Source organism: Macaca fascicularis, chromosome 13 (genome assembly GCF_037993035.2).
Source record: "Macaca fascicularis isolate 582-1 chromosome 13, T2T-MFA8v1.1".
In the NCBI taxonomy this organism is placed as follows: Eukaryota; Metazoa; Chordata; class Mammalia; order Primates; family Cercopithecidae; genus Macaca; species Macaca fascicularis.
Window position 1 is genome coordinate 85,331,596 of NC_088387.1, and position 22,113 is coordinate 85,353,708.

The 22,113-nt window shown below is 35.3% G+C and overlaps 1 protein-coding gene across 3 annotated transcripts in view; it reads left to right on the forward strand.

Moving 5' to 3' along the window:
- STRN (striatin) overlaps nucleotides 1-10,413 on the forward strand; it is a 123,287-nt gene extending 112,874 nt beyond the window's left edge. For all 3 annotated transcript variants that reach the window (XM_065527184.2, XM_065527185.2, XM_065527186.2), the window contains 5 exons: nucleotides 272-439; nucleotides 2,968-3,108; nucleotides 7,279-7,386; nucleotides 8,553-8,639; nucleotides 8,726-10,413. In XM_065527184.2, the coding sequence (XP_065383256.1) occupies nucleotides 272-439; nucleotides 2,968-3,108; nucleotides 7,279-7,386; nucleotides 8,553-8,639; nucleotides 8,726-8,895 (674 nt within the window). In that variant the 3' untranslated portion in view covers nucleotides 8,896-10,413. The remainder of the gene's footprint in view (nucleotides 1-271; nucleotides 440-2,967; nucleotides 3,109-7,278; nucleotides 7,387-8,552; nucleotides 8,640-8,725) is intronic.
- The last annotated feature ends 11,700 nt before the right edge of the window (nucleotides 10,414-22,113 follow it).

The window sequence follows — 22,113 nt, forward strand, 5'->3', positions numbered from 1 at the left end:
AAGGACAAAAGGAAGGGGGAGGAAATACTTTTTTTAAGGGGAAAGATACGTGCTTTTAAATTTTAATTTAAAAATTTTAAACTTTACATTTGTATATTTCCAAGCCTGTTTTGATTTACTATAGCCTGTCAGAAGAATTATAGAAACCAAGAGTCATATTTTATACTGTTATCAGGTGCTGTTGTTTATATATTTTACTTTCTCTGAAATCTGAGTACCTTTGTGATTTTTTTTTTTCTTTCTGATTTTGCATTTTTACTGTTTTGTATAGATCCTTCTGTTTTACGAGGCCCTCTGCTAGGCCACACGGATGCAGTCTGGGGTCTGGCTTATAGTGCAGCACATCAGCGTTTGTTGTCCTGTTCAGCAGATGGCACTCTGCGTGTATGGAATACAACTGAGGTTGCTCCAGCACTAAGTGTATTTAATGATACTCAAGGTACATACTTTAAAAAATCATTTTGCTGAATCCCCTATAAAACAGTTTATTCTGAAAACAAGCAAGCAGATAAATGATTCTCTGAACGCTTTATATTTAATATGAAAGTTTTTGAAGCAACGAAAGTGTGTTTGTTTGAATTTCCAACCTATGTATAATTTTGTTGTTGTTGTTTTGTTTTGTTGAGATGGAGTGTCACTCTGTCGTCCAGGCTGGAGTGCAGTGGCGCGATCTCAGCTCACTACAACCTCCGTCTCTCAGGTTCAAGCAATTCTCCTGCCTCAGCCTCCAGCACACACCACCACACTCAGCTAATTTTTGTATTTTTTTTTTTTTTTTAGTAGAGACAGGGTTTCACTATGTTACAGGCCAGGCTGGTCTCGAACCACTGACCTCAAGTGATTCACCTGCCTCAGCCTCCCAAAGTGCTGGGATTACAGGCGTGAGCCACTGCACCTGGCCTGTAATTTTTAAAGGAATGGTTTTTGGTGAAAGAACACACAGATTTTAGATTTTAAAAAATTAAGATATAATTTATATATAGTGAAAAACAGGTATTAAGGATACATTTCAGTGAGTCTGATAGATAAGTACACCCATGTAACTCATACATCAATCAAGACATAGAGTACGGGTGTGGTGGCTCACACCTGTAATCCTAGCACTTTGGGAGGCTGAGGCAGGAAGATCACTGGAGGCCAAGAATTTGAGATCAGCTGGGCAACATAGCGAGGCCCTGTCTCTACATTTTCTTTAAAAAAAAAAAAAAAAAAAAGAAGACTATATTTGCCCATTCTCGTACCACTATAAAGAAATACCTGAGACTGAGTAATTTGTTTGTTTGTTTGCTTTTAAAATGTTTAATTGCCTGACGGTTCTGTACAGGAAGCATAGCAGCCTTTGTTTGGCTTCTAGGGAGGCCTCAAGCAATTTACAATCGTGGCAGAAGGCAAAGGGACAGGAGGCATGTCTTACATGGCCAGAGCAGGAGGAAGAAGGGGGTGGAACATACTTTTAAACAACCAAATCTTGTGAGAACTCTATCACGAGAATATCACCAAAGGGGAAAATCCACCCCATGATCCAGTCACCTCCTACCAGGCCCTATTTCTAACCTTAGGGATTACAGTTTGACATGAGACTTGAGTGGGGACACAGATCCAAACCATATGACAGACAGAATATTTCCTTTATCTCCCCAAAGTTCCTTCATGTCTTTCCAAGTCAATCCCCTCCTCTCCTTATTCCCAACCGGAGGTACCCACTGTTGTGATTTCTTCCATCACAGATTAGTTTTATCTACTCAAACTTCATGTAAATGGAATAATACAGTATGTGTTCTTTGTATCTTGCTTTTACTCTTCATTGTAATGTTTTTTAAATTCATTTGTGTTATATCAATTACTTCTTTCATTTTTATTTGATAGTATTTCATTAAGCCATAATTTGTCTATTCATTTACATCTTGATAGATATTTGGGTTGTCTCTAGTTTTTTGCTATTTTGAGTAAAGCTGCTGTGAACATTCGTATATTTTCATTATAGGTGTGTAGAGACTTAGAAGTAGAATTGCTGGACTTTCAGTTGGATGTTTATTTTACTTTATGTGAAATCACTAAAAAGTTTTTAAAAAGTTTTGTGGTGGTTGTACCATTTTACACCTTTGACAGCCATGTATGAGCGTTCCAGTTGCTCTGCATCCTTACAAAAATTTGGTGTTGTCAGTCTCTTTAACTTTAGCCATTCTGGTGGATGTGTAGTAGTATTTCATCGTAATGTATTTGCATTTCTTTGATGGCTAATTACGATGAGCATTTCTTTTGTTTGCTTATTGGTTATTTGTATATCTTCTTCTGCAGTATACACATTTTTGAACTGTTAGCTTGCTGTAGTTAGATTTTGAGCCAAATGAAAAAATCAGATTATTATATTCACTTTATACGTTTCCTTCTATTTTTTATGTTTATAAATAAGCTCTAAGTTTTCATGTATTCTAGATGGTAAATAAAAATACCTTCTTTATTCTTGAGCTATTATAACTTCTCTCCAGGCTTTGATGAGTTGTCTTCATATGGTATTTGCATGACTCTAACAATAAATAATAATTTAAAATTTTACTTTTTAATTTCTCTATTTTTGATGAGCTAACATTCCTAATAAGAGATGGGTTTTTTAAAATGAAGAATTCCCACTATGTCACTCTAAGCTCGAGGTTGAGTGGAAGCAGCAAAATTTGTAATTCATACATGTTTTCCATTTGCTTTCTGAATAAAGGCTTGCATTCCATGAATATATCAGCTGAGTAACAGGGAGAAGATCTGCTAAGCAGGTAAGGGAAATAAATAGACTAGGGCTAAAAGTTACGAAGAAATAATCTCCAATGATTAGTTATGAGCTAATTCTCATTCTTACGGTAAGCCTTGTTTGCTTCTTAAGGAAACCATGTCATTATTTGTTTTGCTATATTTTAAGTGCATTGTCAAGTAGATGGTTTAATTGCCATTCTATTTCAATATGTTCTCTTTCAGAATTGGGAATCCCCGCCTCTGTGGATCTAGTAAGCAGTGACCCGAGCCATATGGTAGCATCATTCAGCAAGGGATATACAAGCATCTTTAACATGGAAACACAACAACGCATTCTCACTTTAGAATCCAATGTAGATACAAGTATGCACACCAATTTTAAATAGTCTGTGTTTATTTTTTTAACATAATCAAAATTATAACTACTAGAGTCAGCTGTGAAAAATATTTGTCATTATAAAGCTTTCTGTCTCTTAAATCTCAGAACACAGTTACTTAGAAGGATGTAATTATTTACCTTTTAAGAATTTGGGTTAAGTTTATGTACATTTATAACTATACTGTTTGAAATAGCATTTGAGCTATTCCAAAAATGGGTCAAGTTTTATTTTATACTAAATGATTAATTTTCAATTCTATTTGAAGAAAGCCTTATTTATTCTGAATAGGAAATAAAATTTTTGTTTCTCATAATTTCATATTTTAAATCAACTTAATTTTATATTAATAGTGTGATTTGGTACAGCTCAATACAGATCATGTGGTGGCACTCAGAATTCCAAACCTGAAGCATCTTATTGGATGCAGGAAGTCAGGAAATAAATGCTTTTTCAGGTTATGAAGAAGATATTACAGACTCTTTTTTGCTTTTTGGCTTTCTTTACCATTGCTTGCTGTCTTTAGCCATAATCCAGACAATCACAGTTTAGGTTGCAGTTGATGAAGAATACCACATACAGATACTGTTGTTTTAATCTGAGAACTAGCTTTAAAAGTGATTACATGTTGGGTGTGTGTACGTCCATGTGTGAACATGTCCATGCATATGTATACATATATTGTTGTGTTATTCTCACTCTCTGTCTCTCAAAAAGTTTCTTTATTCCATTGTGTTTTTCATCGTTTTCCCTTCCTAACCTGTTGTTCATTGTTTTCTTCTGATATGCTGAGACTTGTGTGGGGAAGTAAGCATGAATAGAACTTTGAGCTACTTGAGAGACAGGAAAATAAAAACTGAGATGATAGATTTGGAAAAGGAGAATATCACCAAGAAATTACAGGTTTTAGACTCTCAATAAATTTAAAATCACATTTAAATATATGATCCAAAGCTACAGTAGTAAAAGTAAAAACTAATATGAAATTAGAAAGGATGAGAACATTTATGTAATTACCTTCAGAGATTATATGGCCAATTCGTGAACATCCTGAGTGGAAATAGTGCTTTTTAATGACTGCAGGTTAATAAGATGTCAAGTCTGGTAGATAAGATGGATAAAGAGAACTAGGCAAGTGAGTCCATATTTTCCCCCAAGAGATGTGACCCTAAATTAATAGGACTTTTTACCTGACACTGGAAATATTTTGAAAAAACTTCCAAGAATATTTTTAACAAAGGCAACATTACTGGAATAAATGATCATTATTTTGAGTTGTAATATGTCCTGACATTTTCTAAATTATGTTTTTTACTTTTAAAGTTGTATAAAGTAAACTTAAATTAGTCTCTTACTATGTTTTACTGTGAACTACCCCTTGCTATTTATATTTGATTGTGGTGTTCTGTTTTGGAATTTAGCATTTTTTTTAAAAAAAAATGAAAAGACCAAACAAGCTTCAAGGTGAAAGTGAATTTTATATAGAGTTTAAAGTGATGAAGGATGTTTGTTAGAATAGGAATAAATTACCCTTCTTCTCGTTGATGTCAGTGGCGATTTGACTGTGATAAAGTCAAAGGTAGTTGAAGTAGATATGTCACAAGCTGGATATGAGTAGTGTTCTTTGCATTCTGCCTACTTCTCTGATTTGTCATCAAGTGGAGAAGCTTCCTTAAAAGTATTACCAAATAAGAACTTTCTTTTGCCTGTTTCCATGATTTGATTTCAATCATATTTATTTTCTAGCTCTCAAAGCAATTGAGACTATTCTCTAAAACATCTCTCTCAGAATATATGGGATACTTCACTTAAAGTATTTCTTTTTTTGTTGTTACTGTTTTTCTCTTGCTGGACTTTACAACAGGTATTGCTCAATGGAGTATTATCTGTGGAGGAAATAATGCATAGTCTGAATTTTGTGAATAAGCATCTCTTTGTTTAGGATCTAAATCAGGTGTAACTGACTAAGAACTTATTCCACATGGTCAAGTGAGTTTTTGTTTTTATATATATATATATATATATATATATATATATATATTTTTTTTTTTTTTTTTTTTTTTTTTTTTTGAGACAGAGTCTCGCTCTGTTACCCAGGCTGGAGTGCAATGGTGCGATCTCAGTTCACTGCAACCTCCACCTCCTGGGCTCTAGCGATTCTCCTGCTTCAGCCTCCTGAGTAGCTGGGACCACAGGCATGTGCCACCATGTCTGGTTCATTTTTGTATTTTTTGTAGAGACAGTTTCACCATGTTGGCCAGGCTGGTCTCGAACTCCTGACCTCAAGTGATCCGCCTGCCTCGACCTCCTAAAGTGCTGCGATTACAGGCGTGAGCTACCATGCCCAGCCACGTTTTATATTTAAATAACAGGCTGGGTAATTACCTGCCACTATCTTTGGGAATAAACTATCTTCAGTTTTTAAGATGTCATATTTCTAGGAGCCACATGAAAATTCTGTAAGATTAGACTGTTTTTAGCTGTATTTTCTATTATGCGAATATAAACTTGTAATACCTATTCTAGGGTTCAAAAAATTTTTAAAACACTTTATTTTGAAATAATTTTAAACTTGCAGAAAAGGTACAAAAACAGTATAAGAACTCCTGGCTACCCTTCACACATATTTAGCAGTTTGTAACATTTTGTCACATTTACTTTTTCACTCTATATATGTGTATAATTTTAACTTCTGAACCGTATGAGAGACATCATGCTCCTATCCCCTAGATCCTTTAGCGTGTAATTCCTAAGAACAAGGACATTCTCTGATGTAGTGTATTACAATGATCAAAATCAGGAAACTTAACATTGACACAATACTATTATCTGAGTTACTATTTATATTCAAATTTTGACAGTTGTCCCGGTAATATACTTTACAAGGATGTCCCTTTCTCTCCCTGGACCATAATTTAATTTTTAAAACTTTGACATACCTTCAATTAGTGTTTTCTTTTTGTCAGTGTTTCTTTTCTCTTAAAAAAAAGCTTAACAGAAATCACTTAGGTTTTAAATTACTGATTTCTTTTTAATAAAACCCTTTCAGGAAGAATGTGTGATCATTTAGGAACCAATTTTGGCAGTTGTGTGATCTGCATGAACCATCAGGTTGGGAGAGAGTTAGAAGTTAGAATAGGTACTGATATTGTCACCTGATTGTGGAGGAGTCACAACTTTTTCTGGACCTTGATGTGTTCACTGTAATATGGGCTTGATATGTGCTTTCCTATTGCATTGTATATATAATTGAAGTTTCTTTGGAACTTACTAACAAAAAATACAGTTAAGATGCTGACTTTTAGGATTCCAAACCTGGTTCTGTCAAATGATGACCATTTCTATTATGATGAGGAAGAGTGAAAAAGGGATTTAAGGATTAAGAAGCTCTCTTTGTCATATTTATCTTTAGATGATAATGATGTGATACAAAACATTGTATGCAAAAAGAGCTGAGATTTAAATTTGAGAATTACCTCCCTGTAAGTGATGATAGAACTTACTTATACTAAAATAGCAAAATCTTACAGAACGTTGTAGAATGAACAGTGTTAGTGGTTCTAGACTAAGCCTTAGGTGGCACCCACATATAGCAGGAAATTATAATTTATAAATATTTCCAGATTTATCAGTATAGTATAGCTCAGGCAATTCTCTTTCCTAACATTGAAATTTTGAAAACAATCACAGCATAAATAAACTAAAAACAAATAATAAAAGTCACATTATTTACTTTTTCTTTTTCTTTTTCTTTTTTTTCTTTTTTCTTTTCTTTTTTTGAGACAGAGTCTCGGTCTGACACCTAGGCTGTGGAATACAGTGGCACAATCTTGGCTCACTGCAACCTCTGCCTCCCAGGTTCAAATGATTCTTCTGCCTCAGCCTCCTGAGTAGCTGGGACTACAGGCATGCGCCACCACACTCGGCTAATTTTTGTGTTTTTGGTAGAGACAGGGTTTCACCATGTTGGCCAGGATGGTCTCGATCTCCTGACCTCGTGATCCACCTGCCTTGGCCTCCCACCTTGCTGGGATTATGGGCCTCAGCCACCATGGCCAGCCTACTTTTTCAGTCTCTTAGGCAGATAATTTAGTTCTTCTTTATGTGAAAAATATCTTTGACTAAATTGTGTTGCTTTTTAATTTTTTCTTTTTAGCAGCCAACTCTTCCTGCCAAATAAATAGAGTCATCAGTCATCCTACTCTTCCGATCAGCATCACTGCTCATGAAGACAGGCACATCAAATTCTATGATAACAATACAGGTAAGAACTTACTAAGAATTGATTTTTATTAAAGAAAAAAAAATCCCTACCACAAGTAGGCTAATTTTGGTGTTTGTTGGTGGTTTCGTAGTCAGGGAATAGGCACTGAAACACAGATACTCTCCCGGCTCAGTTTCTCTTCATTCCATCCAAATCTGCTAAGACTAGTACAGAATCATTTTGGTTTATTTAATAGTGAGCAAATGCTATATGTAGGCTTTAGAGCCAAGGTTATCACTAGGGACACCAGGAAAAATTCACTCAAATACCAATAAAAATGATCTGTTACTGTGATCTGTTGTAGTAGTATATGTTGGGGAAAAGTAGAAACATTGGAAATAGAGGCATATGGTCATTATGTTGTTCAATTATTGAATAGCATTATTCAATATTCAATTATTCCGTTATCAAATAGCCTTTTTTAGTGTTGCAGATGGAAAACCTCCAGGTCATTGTATTCGTTTTTCCATGGACTAATATTTTCTGTGTTATAAAACTGACTAGTTGGTCCTCATTGATTTGAATTGTGCATGGAGACTTGCCCAAGTTTTATTTTACTACATTTCACCAGTATAAAGGAAATTTAGGAAGCGTTGTGCTGGGAGGAAAGCACCGTATATTAGCTGCCATATTTATCTAAGTATCTGCCTTTAACATGTTGACTTTTGGTGACTTTGTTTAGCTGCTGGTGATGAATATTTAATGTTTAAAATTTTTTTCTATATGTTGTATCCACCAAAATTATGGCCATGTTTTCTTTCTGTCCCTTTTTCCTTGCGTCATTGTTTTCTCTCTGTGAATTTGAATTCTGTGTTTCCACAACTCATAAGTTGCCAGTAGCTAAAGAATGCAAAGTAGGTGATTAATAATGTCTACGTTCTAATTAACAAATGTGGCTTAAGGGGTGTGTGTAGAAATTACTGACTTCCATATTGTGGATTAAAAGACAAAAGTGTAATCTAAAATTTGAGCTTTTTTGGTTTTCCGTGTCATTGCCATGACTAGAGGCAAGAGGGGAGACATGTTGTTTTAGTTGATGGAAAAAGCTGTTCATACAGTAAGCACACAGAGAGGGATGACTGGAGACACCAGCATGACATGGTAACTGGCATATATAGACGATGAGGAAAGGCATTAATAAGGAATATCCATCTCTTTTTCCAAAGGCAAACTGATCCACTCGATGGTAGCCCACCTAGAAGCTGTTACAAGTTTAGCAGTTGATCCTAATGGCCTTTATTTGATGTCTGGCAGTAAGTACCTCAACTGTGGATTATTTATTTGTCCTTACCATTTTCATGTTAATGTAATTTTTCCTTTCAATTTTTTTTGGGTATAGGTCATGACTGTTCAATACGTTTATGGAATCTAGAAAGTAAGACGTGTATCCAAGAATTCACAGCTCATCGAAAAAAGTTTGAAGAATCGATTCATGATGTAGCTTTCCACCCATCCAAATGCTACATAGCCAGTGCTGGAGCTGACGCACTGGCTAAAGTCTTTGTATGACGCAATGTATCATCTTCACCTTCTAGCTGTTTATAAGTAATCAACTGCACAAAAGAGATACAGAAGACGAGGGCAAGAATCAACTCGTCCTGCCCTTTTGTTCTGCTGAAGGAGCACAGAGAACATTTGTTGAAGTATAGTTTTGCAATTCATATACTGTTTTCTAAAACTAAGGTTTGTTCAGGTTGCTGCAAGCTCAGCTGAATCTGTGAGCCTGAGGTCTGTTTCAAATTTCCCCCAATAGGCATCTTTATTTCTGAGGTTGTTCTAATTCGCTAGGCAGGCCTGAGCGAATACAAGTTTAGCTTGTCCCTGTTGAGTAAGTAGGGCATGCTACAATGGATAATTAAAAAGCTTGATAGCTGGGACTGAATAGAAGAAAACGGGAAAGTTAGGCCAAGTTCTCCCCTGCGAAATCTTATTAAACACATTAAATAGTCAAAATAGTAATCTTTATCATATCTGCCTTATTAACCCCTTTGTGTATAATGACCACACAGTGTTAAGCTGAGTTTTTAATTTGGCTCTCCTTTCAACTGTTCACATAAAGCACCTGGCAAAGTGTTTTACCTGTTAGGGGGAGAAAAATGCAATAATATGTTAAATATATTATTATTCAGAAATGCTAAACAAATAGTTTGCAAGCAGATTTCTATATTGTATTACAGTTTTGAAAATAGATTTGGTATCATTCTGAAGTTTAGCTATCAAGCATTCACCATTGTGAAGAATAGTTGATTGACTCTGCTTTTACTAACAGATTTAACTTATTCAGGTTTGAAATTCTGTTTATTTTTAAGGGTAAACAGGGCATATTTCTTTAATAATTTCTATTTAAAATTCACTTTATTCATGTGACATTTATAGTACCAGAGTGATTATTTCATACCAATGAAATCTTTTCAGTGACTGAAAAGATAGAAGTTATTTGCTAATAGTCATTTATCAGCACCCACCTAATCATGCTTCAGATGATCTGTGCTCTTTCTTCTTTGTCATATTCAAGTTATCTGACATCTACCAAGAATAGTTCATAATTATTAAGAGTCCAAAGAGTATGGTTAACTTCACACAGCTGCTTTTGCAGAAGTACTAATAAAAACGAATGTTTTTTACCCTAGAAGTCCTCTATTAATCTCTCTAAGAAGAATCTCCTGGAAATCTGGATGAAAGAGTTTAATGCCAAATATTGGCTAAAAAGTTCTGTCTTTCTCCCTATTCCTCCCCCGTTGTTTAATTGAGATATACATGTTTTAATGGGCAGTTTATCTGTATTGTTTCTAGGGAAATCCACACCTTAAAAGGCCAGGCTTCCCCAGCCCAACTTACCTGTGACCCACGTACATGTGGTCAGCTTTTGGGATTCTGAGGACCCCGCTGTCTAGACCTAGTCCTCTCTCATACCTTATTTCTGTAGCCGTTATGTCTCTCTTCATACTCTTTCTTCTTTGTCCCAAATGACAGAGACCAGTCTAGAAATTAGAAATAAATTGTTAATGTCCAACTTGCCACCAAAAATATAAATAGACTCTTAGATTTTAAAAATATTAAATCTATAAATATTTTAACCAGTTAAAACAATGTCTACATATTCCATTCCCCACATTTTCCATTGTCACAACAATGATGCTTCTCATGATATGTACATCTCCTTCTTGAGAAAGTATTCTGGTGGTGATGTGGCTAATGATTGACAGTATTTTTGTAAAATTTCTGCTTGTTTGCTTCTGGAATTCTGCGTTATACAGGCAGATTTTCTTTAAAGCTAAAGACCTGTGCTAAATTTGCATGATTTTCATACAGATTTGCTGTAGTATTTTAATACAGCTACCTTTTCATCGCATCTTTGTGCTTTGGTTAACAGGCAAGCTCAAGAGACTCCATTGTGTACTTAAATGAATTGACCTACACATGGGCTATCAGGTGAATACTTATATTTCCATGCAGATACAGAATTCCATATTGTGTTCAGTAAATTTGTTTTGGTTCTTCACAGTGAAGAAAGAATGTTTCTAACCCAACATTTGTAGAAGGATACTGGAAAATTCCTTCGAGGAAGGAAGGAAGGAAGTTGCCATTACTTGGTGTGTTTATGATGGATGACCACAAAGCTATTGTTCTACCAGTTATTGTTTTAATTACCTCCTAAGATCTTCAGTACCTGCTTTACTAATGTCACTGAAATTCTAAAAACCAAGACATTCTTCCCCTGTTCATTTTATGCTTCATGGTTGAAATTTTTCTGTCAGTAAGTGGAAAATAACCATGAGATACATTGACTGTAGTGCAAATGGAACTGTTGAAAGTTCCTTAGAAAGCCAGTGCTGTGGCATTGGAGACTACAGAGAGAGTCTTCTCTACCAGCAGTGCATGATCTCAGCCTAGAAATGAGCCAAAGCTGTCTTCCAACCAGAGTAGCATATACATGTGTCTGACTTTTCCCCTAGCCTGTTGAACATTCAATGAAAATTCACGGAATGAACAAATTCAATGTTTAAGCAGCCATTGAAATGCTTTCATAGAGCTTCATTTGTAAATATCTTGTTTGAAATGTATTGGAATAGTATGAAAATTAGCAGGAGGTTTGGATCCCTGCCTTATTTTCATATGCTATGGATACATCTCTGGGAGCTTGCAGCACCCTTCTCAAAACTCAACTGTCATATGGAGCTCATTTGCTACTCAAACCATAGACAGATTATTTAACAGAAGTGATATAATGACCTTCAGTATTTTTCTATTGAACAAGTTTAACAACTTTTGCCATTAAACAAATACTTAGTTATGCAAAATATTTAGCTTTTATAATCATTTTGGTTATGACTAAAAGGGGGGAAATTGAGCTGCATCACTGATGATGAACTTTGTGAGAAATTTTTTTTTTAATCTGACTTTCATTCCTTCAATATTCTTGCTATAAATTTCTTTTGGAGATAATGAAGATTTATTTGAAAATGTCTAAAATGTATGTATATTTTATAAGTATATATTATATATATTGTAAAAATATATATAATATATAAACTATATATATATATATATAAAAAAACCATAGGTGCATTTTACTGTTTTGTATTTTCATTTTTGGAGGTAGTATACACAGCAGATAATGATGAGTATGATGAGTGTTGTGCTGTTTGCTTTTGCAGTATAATATATAGTTCTAAATGTTTAAATTACTGTATATACAATATTCATTATAGGCTAGCATGCTTGTTTTAAAGACTGTCATTCTAGTGTATTAAAATCTGAATGTAAGAAAACCTGGCTATTCAAATGTGAATTGAAAAATATTTCATTCTCAGTACTGAACTATTTCCATTGAACATTCAGGCTTTTTAACAAAAACAAGTATCATCAAGAAGGCAATAGCTAGAAAATGAGAGGTGCCTTTATAAAACAAAAAAAAATCAAATGCAGCCTTACAGTGAGGATGAAGATTGAGTTGGGGGCGGGGGTGGGAGGGGGGGCACAGAGAGAGAGAGAGTTAATGTGTGTGTGCATGCATGCGTGTGTGTATGTGTGTTTACCAATCTGTGAAGGTCCTGATTTGTGACCATCAATGTCTTTTTAATGTATCTGCTCAACTTCTAGGACTTCAGGGGACATTTCATGCGCTTTGTGCTCTTGAGCACCATATATACTTTCCAAGAATTTTGAATGTGAATTCCTAGAAATTTCAGTAGAGAAAAAAATAGCTATGCTTTAATTATAGTACAGTTCAGGTAGAAGGAGAAATTATTGGTTCACCAAAATTATGGGATCTCATTAATGTTGGCTAAGTAAATGTAACTTTTTAAAGGCTCACTTTTTAATACTTCATGTATTTCCCTCTTACAAAACTGCATGTCATGAAGTTCTTACGTGATAAAGATTCAACTAGTAAATATTTTTAGGTTAAATACCTGAACTAGTTAAAATTCCACCTAAAAAGAGTCTTAAAATATTTAAATGGCATCTCTCATATCTACCTCTTTGTCATTGCTGCCATTTTAACTGAAGCAAATCTTTATGACATCTGAAATGACGGTTGGATGCAATTTTTAAAAATCTATGTTGGTGCTTTTCTCAGGCTTTGTCATTTAAGTTATATTGTATTAAGATGTCACAAATCAGATTGAAAGGCTTAGAATTAATTTTGTTTTTCTTTGAAAGAATTGCTTAAAATTAACCATCAATGTTGTTAGTGAGTGGAGATACTGAATCTTTCATTGGTGTATGTCTGTGTGATGTTTTCAACCAATAGCCAAATAATTATTGAACTTAAATGAAAAAGAGTTCTGAGTATAATTTTATTCAGATTACTTTATTCTTTGAAAGTGACTACAAGACGATTAAGTACATAATCATTCATTTTATTTACTCAGAAGTTGCCTCTCCATTACTGTTAACTTGTTTAGTTATTTATATAATTGCAGTACTTTAAGTGTTGGACACTGGGATTCAGGTTGTACAAAGTAGTAGCTGACAAAAAATATGTATATTTTTGTGAAATGTATCAAACCCTAAAGTTCATTTTAGAGAAAGGCCCAGAAAACATATCTGTGTTTAAAAACAAAGGACAGGTCATTCGTCAATAATTTGAATCATTTTTACTTTTGCCAGTACAAACTTTGTAATTGGCCATATCCATCATCCAACTGGATCTTCATGTCAGTGTAAGGGATGCCAGGTTGACAAAGTATTTAACAGTTCCTTTACATCAGTTTTTGTTTTTTGTTTTTTTTAATTCTATAGAAAGTAAATGTTAGGCCAAACAGATCCCTAGATCCCACTCATTGATTCTGGCAGTATTCCTAAAGTGGTGCTTAGGGGGTCAGAATTTTCTGGATCTTTGCTAATCCAAGCTTTAGATTTAATTTAACTGGTACCACATGCTTGTCATCCCTCTGATGCAAATTTTCAAAATCATTTTAATTTAGATTCTAATGTCTGCCTGGGTTTTTAACAGGCTGTGAACCAGTGAGTGCCTTGTTAATGTAGAATGATTTTTTTTCACCCTGGGTGGGTGTTAGTTAGCTCCTCTCTGAAAATGTCTCAGAGAATGGTATTTTAATTGACTTGTAGAGAGCTGCTAAATTTGTTATTATCAGCAATCAGAAAGTCTTGGTCTACCACACATCTCCCTCCCTACTATCTCTTCATTGTTTGGCTGAAGTTTGCCTCTTGTGAGAAAACAATACAACTCCCCTTCTCCACACACTTTTTTTCTAGCCCAGATTAATAGGTATCCCTTACCCCCATCCCAACTCTATGATCTAATACCTGTTTTTAGGAGGAACCTCTTCTTTTTAATAGTGAAATATGCTGGTTATTTTATGTTTTCTCAAGTTCAGTTCACTAGAGCTGGCCACAGGGTGTCATCAGTTCAGATTCCTAAATAATCCTTTCTCTCCACACCCAGTCCTTCAGCTGGTGAGCCCTGGGCCAGATTGTTTGATCTTCAGGTATTTTAAATTTTAGTTACATCAATTAATGTAAATTAATCCAAATGCTAATTTTTGTGGTGCAAGAAGTTTCTTTTGTAAATTCAGGGTATGGATAAGCTAATTAAGATATCCATCTTTGGTGGCTCTAAGTGTATTATTTGTTTTTAAATAAAGTGTACAAATATAGATAACGTGCTATAGGTGTCTCATGAATTGGAATATTTGTCAGATTTGGGATCTAGCTGTGACTTTACAGTGAATCAGTTAAATTAACATAGTCTCATTTGGGGCTTTTGGGGGAGGAGTCGTAGAGGGGTGCAGAGAAATAAAAGGATATTAGACAAAGTATATGTGAGTCCAAAATTAATGAACCAGTCTTAATTACTGATTGTGAGGAAGGAGAAGTTTATAGAGAATTTGGGCCTCTGAAAAGCCAGTCAAATTAAAATACCTTCTAGGATTGGGTCCGTGATACTTTCAGAGACACATATGTTTAATGAATAGGTTTTATGTTTTTCAGATGTTCAGTTTAAATGGCTTTTAAAATTTATACACATATATAAATACAGTGTTTTTATTTTTTCTTTGGCTACTTAACAGATACACACAAGCCTTCCACATTCCTTGCCCCTTCAAATCAACATTATTTTTCAAGGCCTGTGGCCTGCCCAGAACTCACAATCTCTTTGTTCCAGTCTGGATCCACAATACATTATGAAATTTAAAAGGCACTTCTGGTGTCCTTGAAACTATCCACCATTGTTGGTGTTCTGTATGCTGGTATATTAATGAGTATTATATCCTTTGGTATATACACACATTTTCAGTAGTGTTGGAAACATCTCTTTTACCTTTTAATGAGGACTGAGATTAGCTTAAGTAATTTTGGAGTAATCTATCTCGGGAGGTCATTAAGACTCCAAAAATTATTCATGGATTGATGAACCCCCTGGGGTCAGCCTAAGATTGCCAGGTAGTGTTTTGACCTCCTCTGGGTTTCCCAAGATCACTGATGTTTTGCAGGGTCCCAGCATTGTCCTGGCATATAAAATATTCCCAGAACACCTGGGGAGTCGAGCATACCTTTTCACCTAAACATTATAATCATGGAGCATCCCTCCGCCTGTTACTTCTCAGGACGACCAGAACACTCCAGTTCTGTAAAGAAGCACTGACATACGGCTCTGCAACTCTGAAAATTGGAATCCGTTTTCTGAAATACAAATTTTAACTAAGTTTCGTATACTTTCAAAACCAAACAATTCAAAATCCACCAAACAAAATGACTCACTTCTAAGTATCACTCAAACCCTACAAAACCTAACCGTTTCCTTATTCCTAATTGATATTTCACTAAAAGTAATGGTGGTTTCAGTTAGATTGGAAGTCATTTGGGTGAGCAAAGTCTGCAATAACCTACTGATAAGAAGGACCTATTTCATAGAAAAGTATCTTGTCCTTGGTAATTTAGCCATTCACCTTAGATGAAGACTGGTCCAGATGCCAGCTCCATATTGACTTTTTCTGTGTATCTCTTTAGATACCCAGTGATGTAAAGGAGAGCCCACAGTGAAACATCCATTAAACAGCACTTGGAGTACTATAGTGTTATGCCATCATAAGATCTCATGTATGTACCAGGTTCCCAATTCATTGCCTCAAACCGAAGATTTTTAAAAATTCTAATTGCATCGTCAAATTAAGGGTAATGGTAGGGAAACCCATCATCCACAATTAAGTATGCCCAAACTGAAAACTTGAAGGAAAAAAGCACATGGAAAGCAACATTTTACAAACAGCTTGTGGTTTGTATATGTGCTGAAATGTTAAAGTATACTGGCATCCAACTACTTCCCCTTTGGAAGTGGAACCAAGACAGTAATTTTTCATCCATAAACAAAATTAACTTAGAGCAAAAGTAATTTTATCAGAAAGTTTATTTTGGGTGCTGGATAACCTAGGTGAGTGTGGGGAAAGAAGTACCTTACCAAAAAGGAGAAGCAGCTGGCCCTGTGGCTGGAGCCATATTGTCTTCCACTTCAAATTCAATGGGCTGGCAAGATACCATTTCTGACCTCAAAGAATGAATGGTTCCAATTCTGGCTTGTCATTAGTCCTTGTTAACTAAATTAAATATTTTAAGGAAATATATCAAAAGTATCCTAGAGCCCCCTGGCAAAGTGTCAGAGGGAATAGTTTTCATTTTATTTTAGGAAGCTGTAAAAACATAAGCCCAAGTATTTTGTGTCATCTGCATATGTCAGGATGAAGACCAGGCATGTAAGAAATATCCTAAAGTAACCAAGTGATAATCTCATGAAAAAATATGAGAAGAATTTTTACAGAGTGAGTTCTCTTTTGAATGGTTTTCACTATGCTGTTAAAAACATTCTTTTAAATGTACTTACATCTTTTTCTATAGCCCACATATTTCAGAATATCCTCTTGATAGAATAATATCACTCCATATGATTTTTAGAAAAAGAAAAACTCAGTGGTCTCATATCTTTTGACAGTTGTTTGTGAATAATACCCTCCCCCACAACCTTCCCAGTACTCAACTGCTGTGTAGGAATGCTTTCTTATGCGGTAAATATCTCAGTATTTTGCTGCCTGGTATTTGTTCAGTTTCCTTGTATATCTCCAGGTCAGAAGGAATCAGGCTTTCTCCCAACTCTGACACTTTCAGACTTTCTTTTATTTCTTTTTGGTCAGCCTTTTAACAAGAAAGACAATAAGCTCCTTTTGTCAGAATCAATTTGATTAAAAAAAAAAAGACTACGCTCCTTATTTCTCATTGCTGTAGAATACTTAGGAATACACATGTACTAATTACAATTTAAAAGTAAGAGAATCTTTAGAAACATCATTGCTTTCTGGGGGTATTTTGAACTTGAAGGTCGCAGTTCCAGGCAATTTTGTGCCCTTGAGGTGTCCAATTGATAGTATAGCTTGCCTCTGCTAATAAATACACAAAAGTTTTATTTCCTGTGATTTTCAGAAATTATTTTTGGAATAGAAAGATTAATAAGGAATATGTGATTTTTATCTCCTGCATTATCTTTCAAAATCTTCTGGATATTTTTTGAGGCATGAGGAGCAGGTAATGAGATTTTTTTTCCAAATGCCTTGATTCTCTCCCTTAACCCAGATTTTACATATTATGCGTTGCTCATTTGTCACCTGCAAAAATAAAGGTTAATGATTGTTTGTTTGCTTCTGTCTGTATAAGCTCCATAAGGCACAGATCATGTTTGTTTTTCGTGCCTGGTGCCTTGCCATATCAAAGGTACCCTATAAATATTTGTTGGCTGAGTAATCAGAGAGCCCATTTCAAAATCTAAATCTATCCAAATCATCAAAGACCAAAAAAAAAAAAAAATCTCTGACAACTAATGTTCAAATGCATTTAGTTCTGTAGAGCTTATCCTGAGATTGAGGTCTTCACCTTGACTGGGGAGGAATTTGGACTTTACTTCACAGGTGGCAACAAAATGCCTGAGTAGCAACCTCTTTATACTGCACAGTTCCAGTCCTGCCTGCATGAAAACTGAGCAGAGTATGTTGGGGACAGGAAGGTGTCCCTAAACCCTGTTGATGACCTCCCATCTATCCCTGCACCCCCATATCTCCTCTGCTCATCCCCTGTTCCCCACTGGCCTCTGATCAGTTGATGGGGAGATTTTCTAGCCTGGAACCTGAGCCTGCCTTGATTGTCCTGGGCTCCAAACAGGTCCACTTCCACACTCTTTCCTTGCAACCCACAGGTGGCCCTATTGACTGTTTTTGTCCAAGGAGAAAGAGGAACCTCCCAGTGGAATCTTGTCAGGAAAGGCATCCCTCTGGGGAGCGTTCTTTGGAGATGAAAACTCTGGGACAAAGTTCCTCAGGATGCTCTCAGGCTGGTTTTTGTCTTGAAGATTTTATAGTAATTATACCAATGTTTATTAACTCTCCTAGGAACATCTCTGTCATTGGTTTTCTGACAGCACTCCAGCAGGGCCCAGGGCTTTAGCTGAACAGTGCAATTGTTTTAGGAATAGTCAACAAGTTAGAGACCAATTTAATGTTTAAATCATTAAAAGAATCATCAACAGCAAATTACATATGAAATATTCAATGAATAATCTCAAACTTATATACCATGTAAGAACTATCTGTCATTAAAATTACTAAAAATATGATTCCTTTAAGATCAGTTCAACACGGAAGAAAGAGCAGGAATTTGGCCTGGAGTTAGGACATTTATTGTCTGTTAGATTTTAGACAAGTCAGCTCTTCTAAATTGGCTTCTCATCTGTGAAATGGGGATAATAGATCTGCCTAATTAGGTTGATTTGAGATAACGGATGTAAAACACCTAATAAAATAAGCATCCAGCAAATAACTATTGTTCACTCTCTGAATACAGACTTCTGGTCATGTAGTTGTGTCACACTCCTGATAGCTTCTAGAACATCAAGGTTTTAGGGGAGAGAGGATAAAATGAACATTAAGAGTAGCAGAAGACTACTTTCCTTAATATTTGAGTGCCAGCCATATGCCAGACAGTTCTAGTTGCTGGCAGTCAGCAGTAAACAAAAACTTTATCTGATGCAGCACACACATTCCAGGTGGGGGAACAAGTGAAATATATGGAATATTAGTGATAAGTGCAGAGGGAAAAAAAATAGAGCAGGGAAGGGGGATGGTTTGATGTTTTTCAGGTTAAAGTGACACAAATTAAATGCAAAAAATTAATAAATGCATAAAGGTGCATAATGGCAAAACTAATCATGTCCCATCATACCCCTTCATTCCTACCTCCCTGATAGGTATTTTTCTAATTATACAAATATGTATACCTAATTATTACATACGGGGTTTTATTCTACATGTTACACTGTACTTGCTTTTTCTAATATAATGTGTATCATGAGCACCTTACAAATCTATAAAGGTATCTCAGATTTCTCTAAGTACACGCATACAGTCTAACATTAATGAGAAGGTATTTTGGTAGGCAGTTTGCTTTAAATAAATGGGATCATGTACATTCTCTGCATCTTGCGTTTGTCATTTAACAATATATGATGGGAATTTCTCTAAGTCTATCATAGCTCTTATTTCCTTTTTATTATTACAATAAACATTCCTGTGTATATGTTTGTCACTATGATGGTTTTACATCTGCAGAATAGATTCCCTGGAGTAGGATTGCTGCATTGAGGAATATGTATATTTAAATTTTTAACTAAATATTGACAGATTGTTTCCAAAAGTGGCTGGAACAGTTTGTATTTCCATCAGTAAATGTATAAAAACACTTTTCCCTTAATACTCATGGCAATAACTATTGTAACATTAAAAAATACATAGAAAAAAGAAAAAAATCCTGGCGGATGTAGTGATTTTTCGGTGTTATTTTGATTTCCATTTTCCTGACTACTATAAATAGACATCTTTTCAAATGTTTGTTGGTCATTTGGATTGCACTTATAACTGAATTATCTATTAGTATCTCAAAGTTCTGTAGGTTAGAACTCCAAGGAAACTCAACTGGGCTCTGTTCAAGGCCCAGCAAGGCTGAACTGAAAGTGTCTTCCAGGGTGGGTACTTAACTAAAGCTCTGAGGAGGAATTCACTTCCAATCTCATTAAAGTCAGGATGGAGGTCCCTGTCTCCTAGCTGACTGTCAAATCTGATCCCTTAGAGGTTGCTCCATGGTCCCTTGCACGTGGTTCCTTCCACCTTCAAAGCTTGCCAGGGTGCATCAAATTATTTTTATACTTTGACTTTACTTCTACCAGCAAGAGAAAACTCTGCTTTTAAGGGCTCTTGTGACTAGTTTAAGCACATCCAGATATGTTAAGGTCAACTGATTAGTAGCTTTAATTACATCTGCTAAGTCCCTCTGCCCTGCAATGTAGCATCACCCATGGAAGTAACATGAGGAGCAGAGTTCATGGGGGCCATCTTAGAGTTCTGCCTACCACAAATATTCATAGTTATACCTTTATACACATGTTTTAATTTTTATTCTTATTTTTGGTCCATATGTTTCTACCGTTTGTCTTTTTAATTAACTAGTTTGTAAAAGCATTTTGTATATTGTACAATATATATTCAGATTTTCTGCTCTTGGATGCAAACATTTTTTTTCAACTCTTGTAAGTTGTCTGTTGACCACATTCATAAGTACTTTTTCCAAATAAAACTTTACCATTTGAATTTCACTTGAGTAAATTGCATGTTTGCATTTAAAATGTTTATTTTGTCATTCATTTTTATTAAAATAGTGCCCATGTTTCCACTGTGTTTTTTAAAATTTGCAGGTGCTCTTTTTATACTACCTGTAAACCCTTTTTCTTATTATTTGCAAGTGTTTTTCTCCAAAACTATATTATTTTTGTTGACCATGTTAATAATGCCTTTTCTCATTTAAAACTTTATATTAGGGCTGGGCAGGGTGGCTCATGCCTGTAATTTCAGCACTTTGGGAGGCTGAGGCAGGAGTATTGCTTGAGCCCAGGAGTTTGAGACCGGCCTGGGCAACATAGTGAGACCTAGCTCTACATACAATTTGTAAAATACTAGCTGAGCATGGTGGCACACAGCCATAATCCCAGTTACCCTGGAGGGTGAGGTAGGAGAATCGCTTGAGCCCAGCAAGTGGAATCAAGATGGCTCCACTGCACTCCAGCCTGGGCGACAGTGAGACCATGTCCCAAAAAAAAAAAAAAACAGAAAAGCCCAGAAAACTTTTTATTAGTAGATCTTCAAGTATACTTATATATAAAATACAGGCATTTGTGACTATAAAATTTTAGAAGTATTCTGTATTGATTAAGAAGGTTTCCATTTCTGGGTGGCATGTATAAGCCACTAGAATGGCTTCTACATTTTTTGTTTTTTGGTTTTGGTTTTCTACATTTATGTCTTTACTCCATTTGTATTTGGGTGGGTGTGTGTGTGTGTAGAATGCAAACATCCAACTAAATTTTCTTCCAAGTGGGTTGCCAATGCAGCACTCTATTAAACTACCTTTTCCCAATGAATTGAAACACCAGCATTGTCATATATTAAATTTATATATTTAATAAGGTTTATTTCTCAATATGTCATGCTGTTTCACTTACAGTTCTCCTTTCATATGACAATATCATATGGATTCAGTTATTGGTGGCTTTATAATATGGTCAGGGGAGCTTTTCCCCTTGGCAAGCCCCTGCCCACTGTTCTTTTTACTGCCTTTTTTGGCTATCCTCAGCATTTGAAGTATGTGATAATGTAATCCAATTTAACCAAATTAGGAGTTAAAAGTACATTAAATTTACATATTCAGTTGGGGAAGTTTGACCCACGATACTGTCTTCCCATCTAAGAACATCATATCATTTTCTGTTTGGATCTCATATCTTTACTAAGATTTGAGAGTTTTCTTTAAGTTCTTTGCCTTTAAAACATTTTAAATATGTTCTTATTTTGGTCACTATTGTGACCATTTTCATTTATAAGAGCTTATTACAAAGAAAGAGAGGGGCCAGGTGCATGGCTCATGCCTGTAATCCCAGCCCTTTGAGAGGCTGAGGTGGGAGGATTGCTTGAGCCCAGGAGTTCCAGACCAGCTTGGGCAAAATAGCAAAACACCATCTCTTTTTAAAAAATAAAAAATTTAGAAAATAAATTTTAAAATACACAGAGAAAATCTCTTTTTGTATACTTATATACAAGAAACATTGTATATGCTTACTAAATCTCATGAATTCTAGCACTTTAGACTCTTGAGATTTTTAGAAATACAATTAGG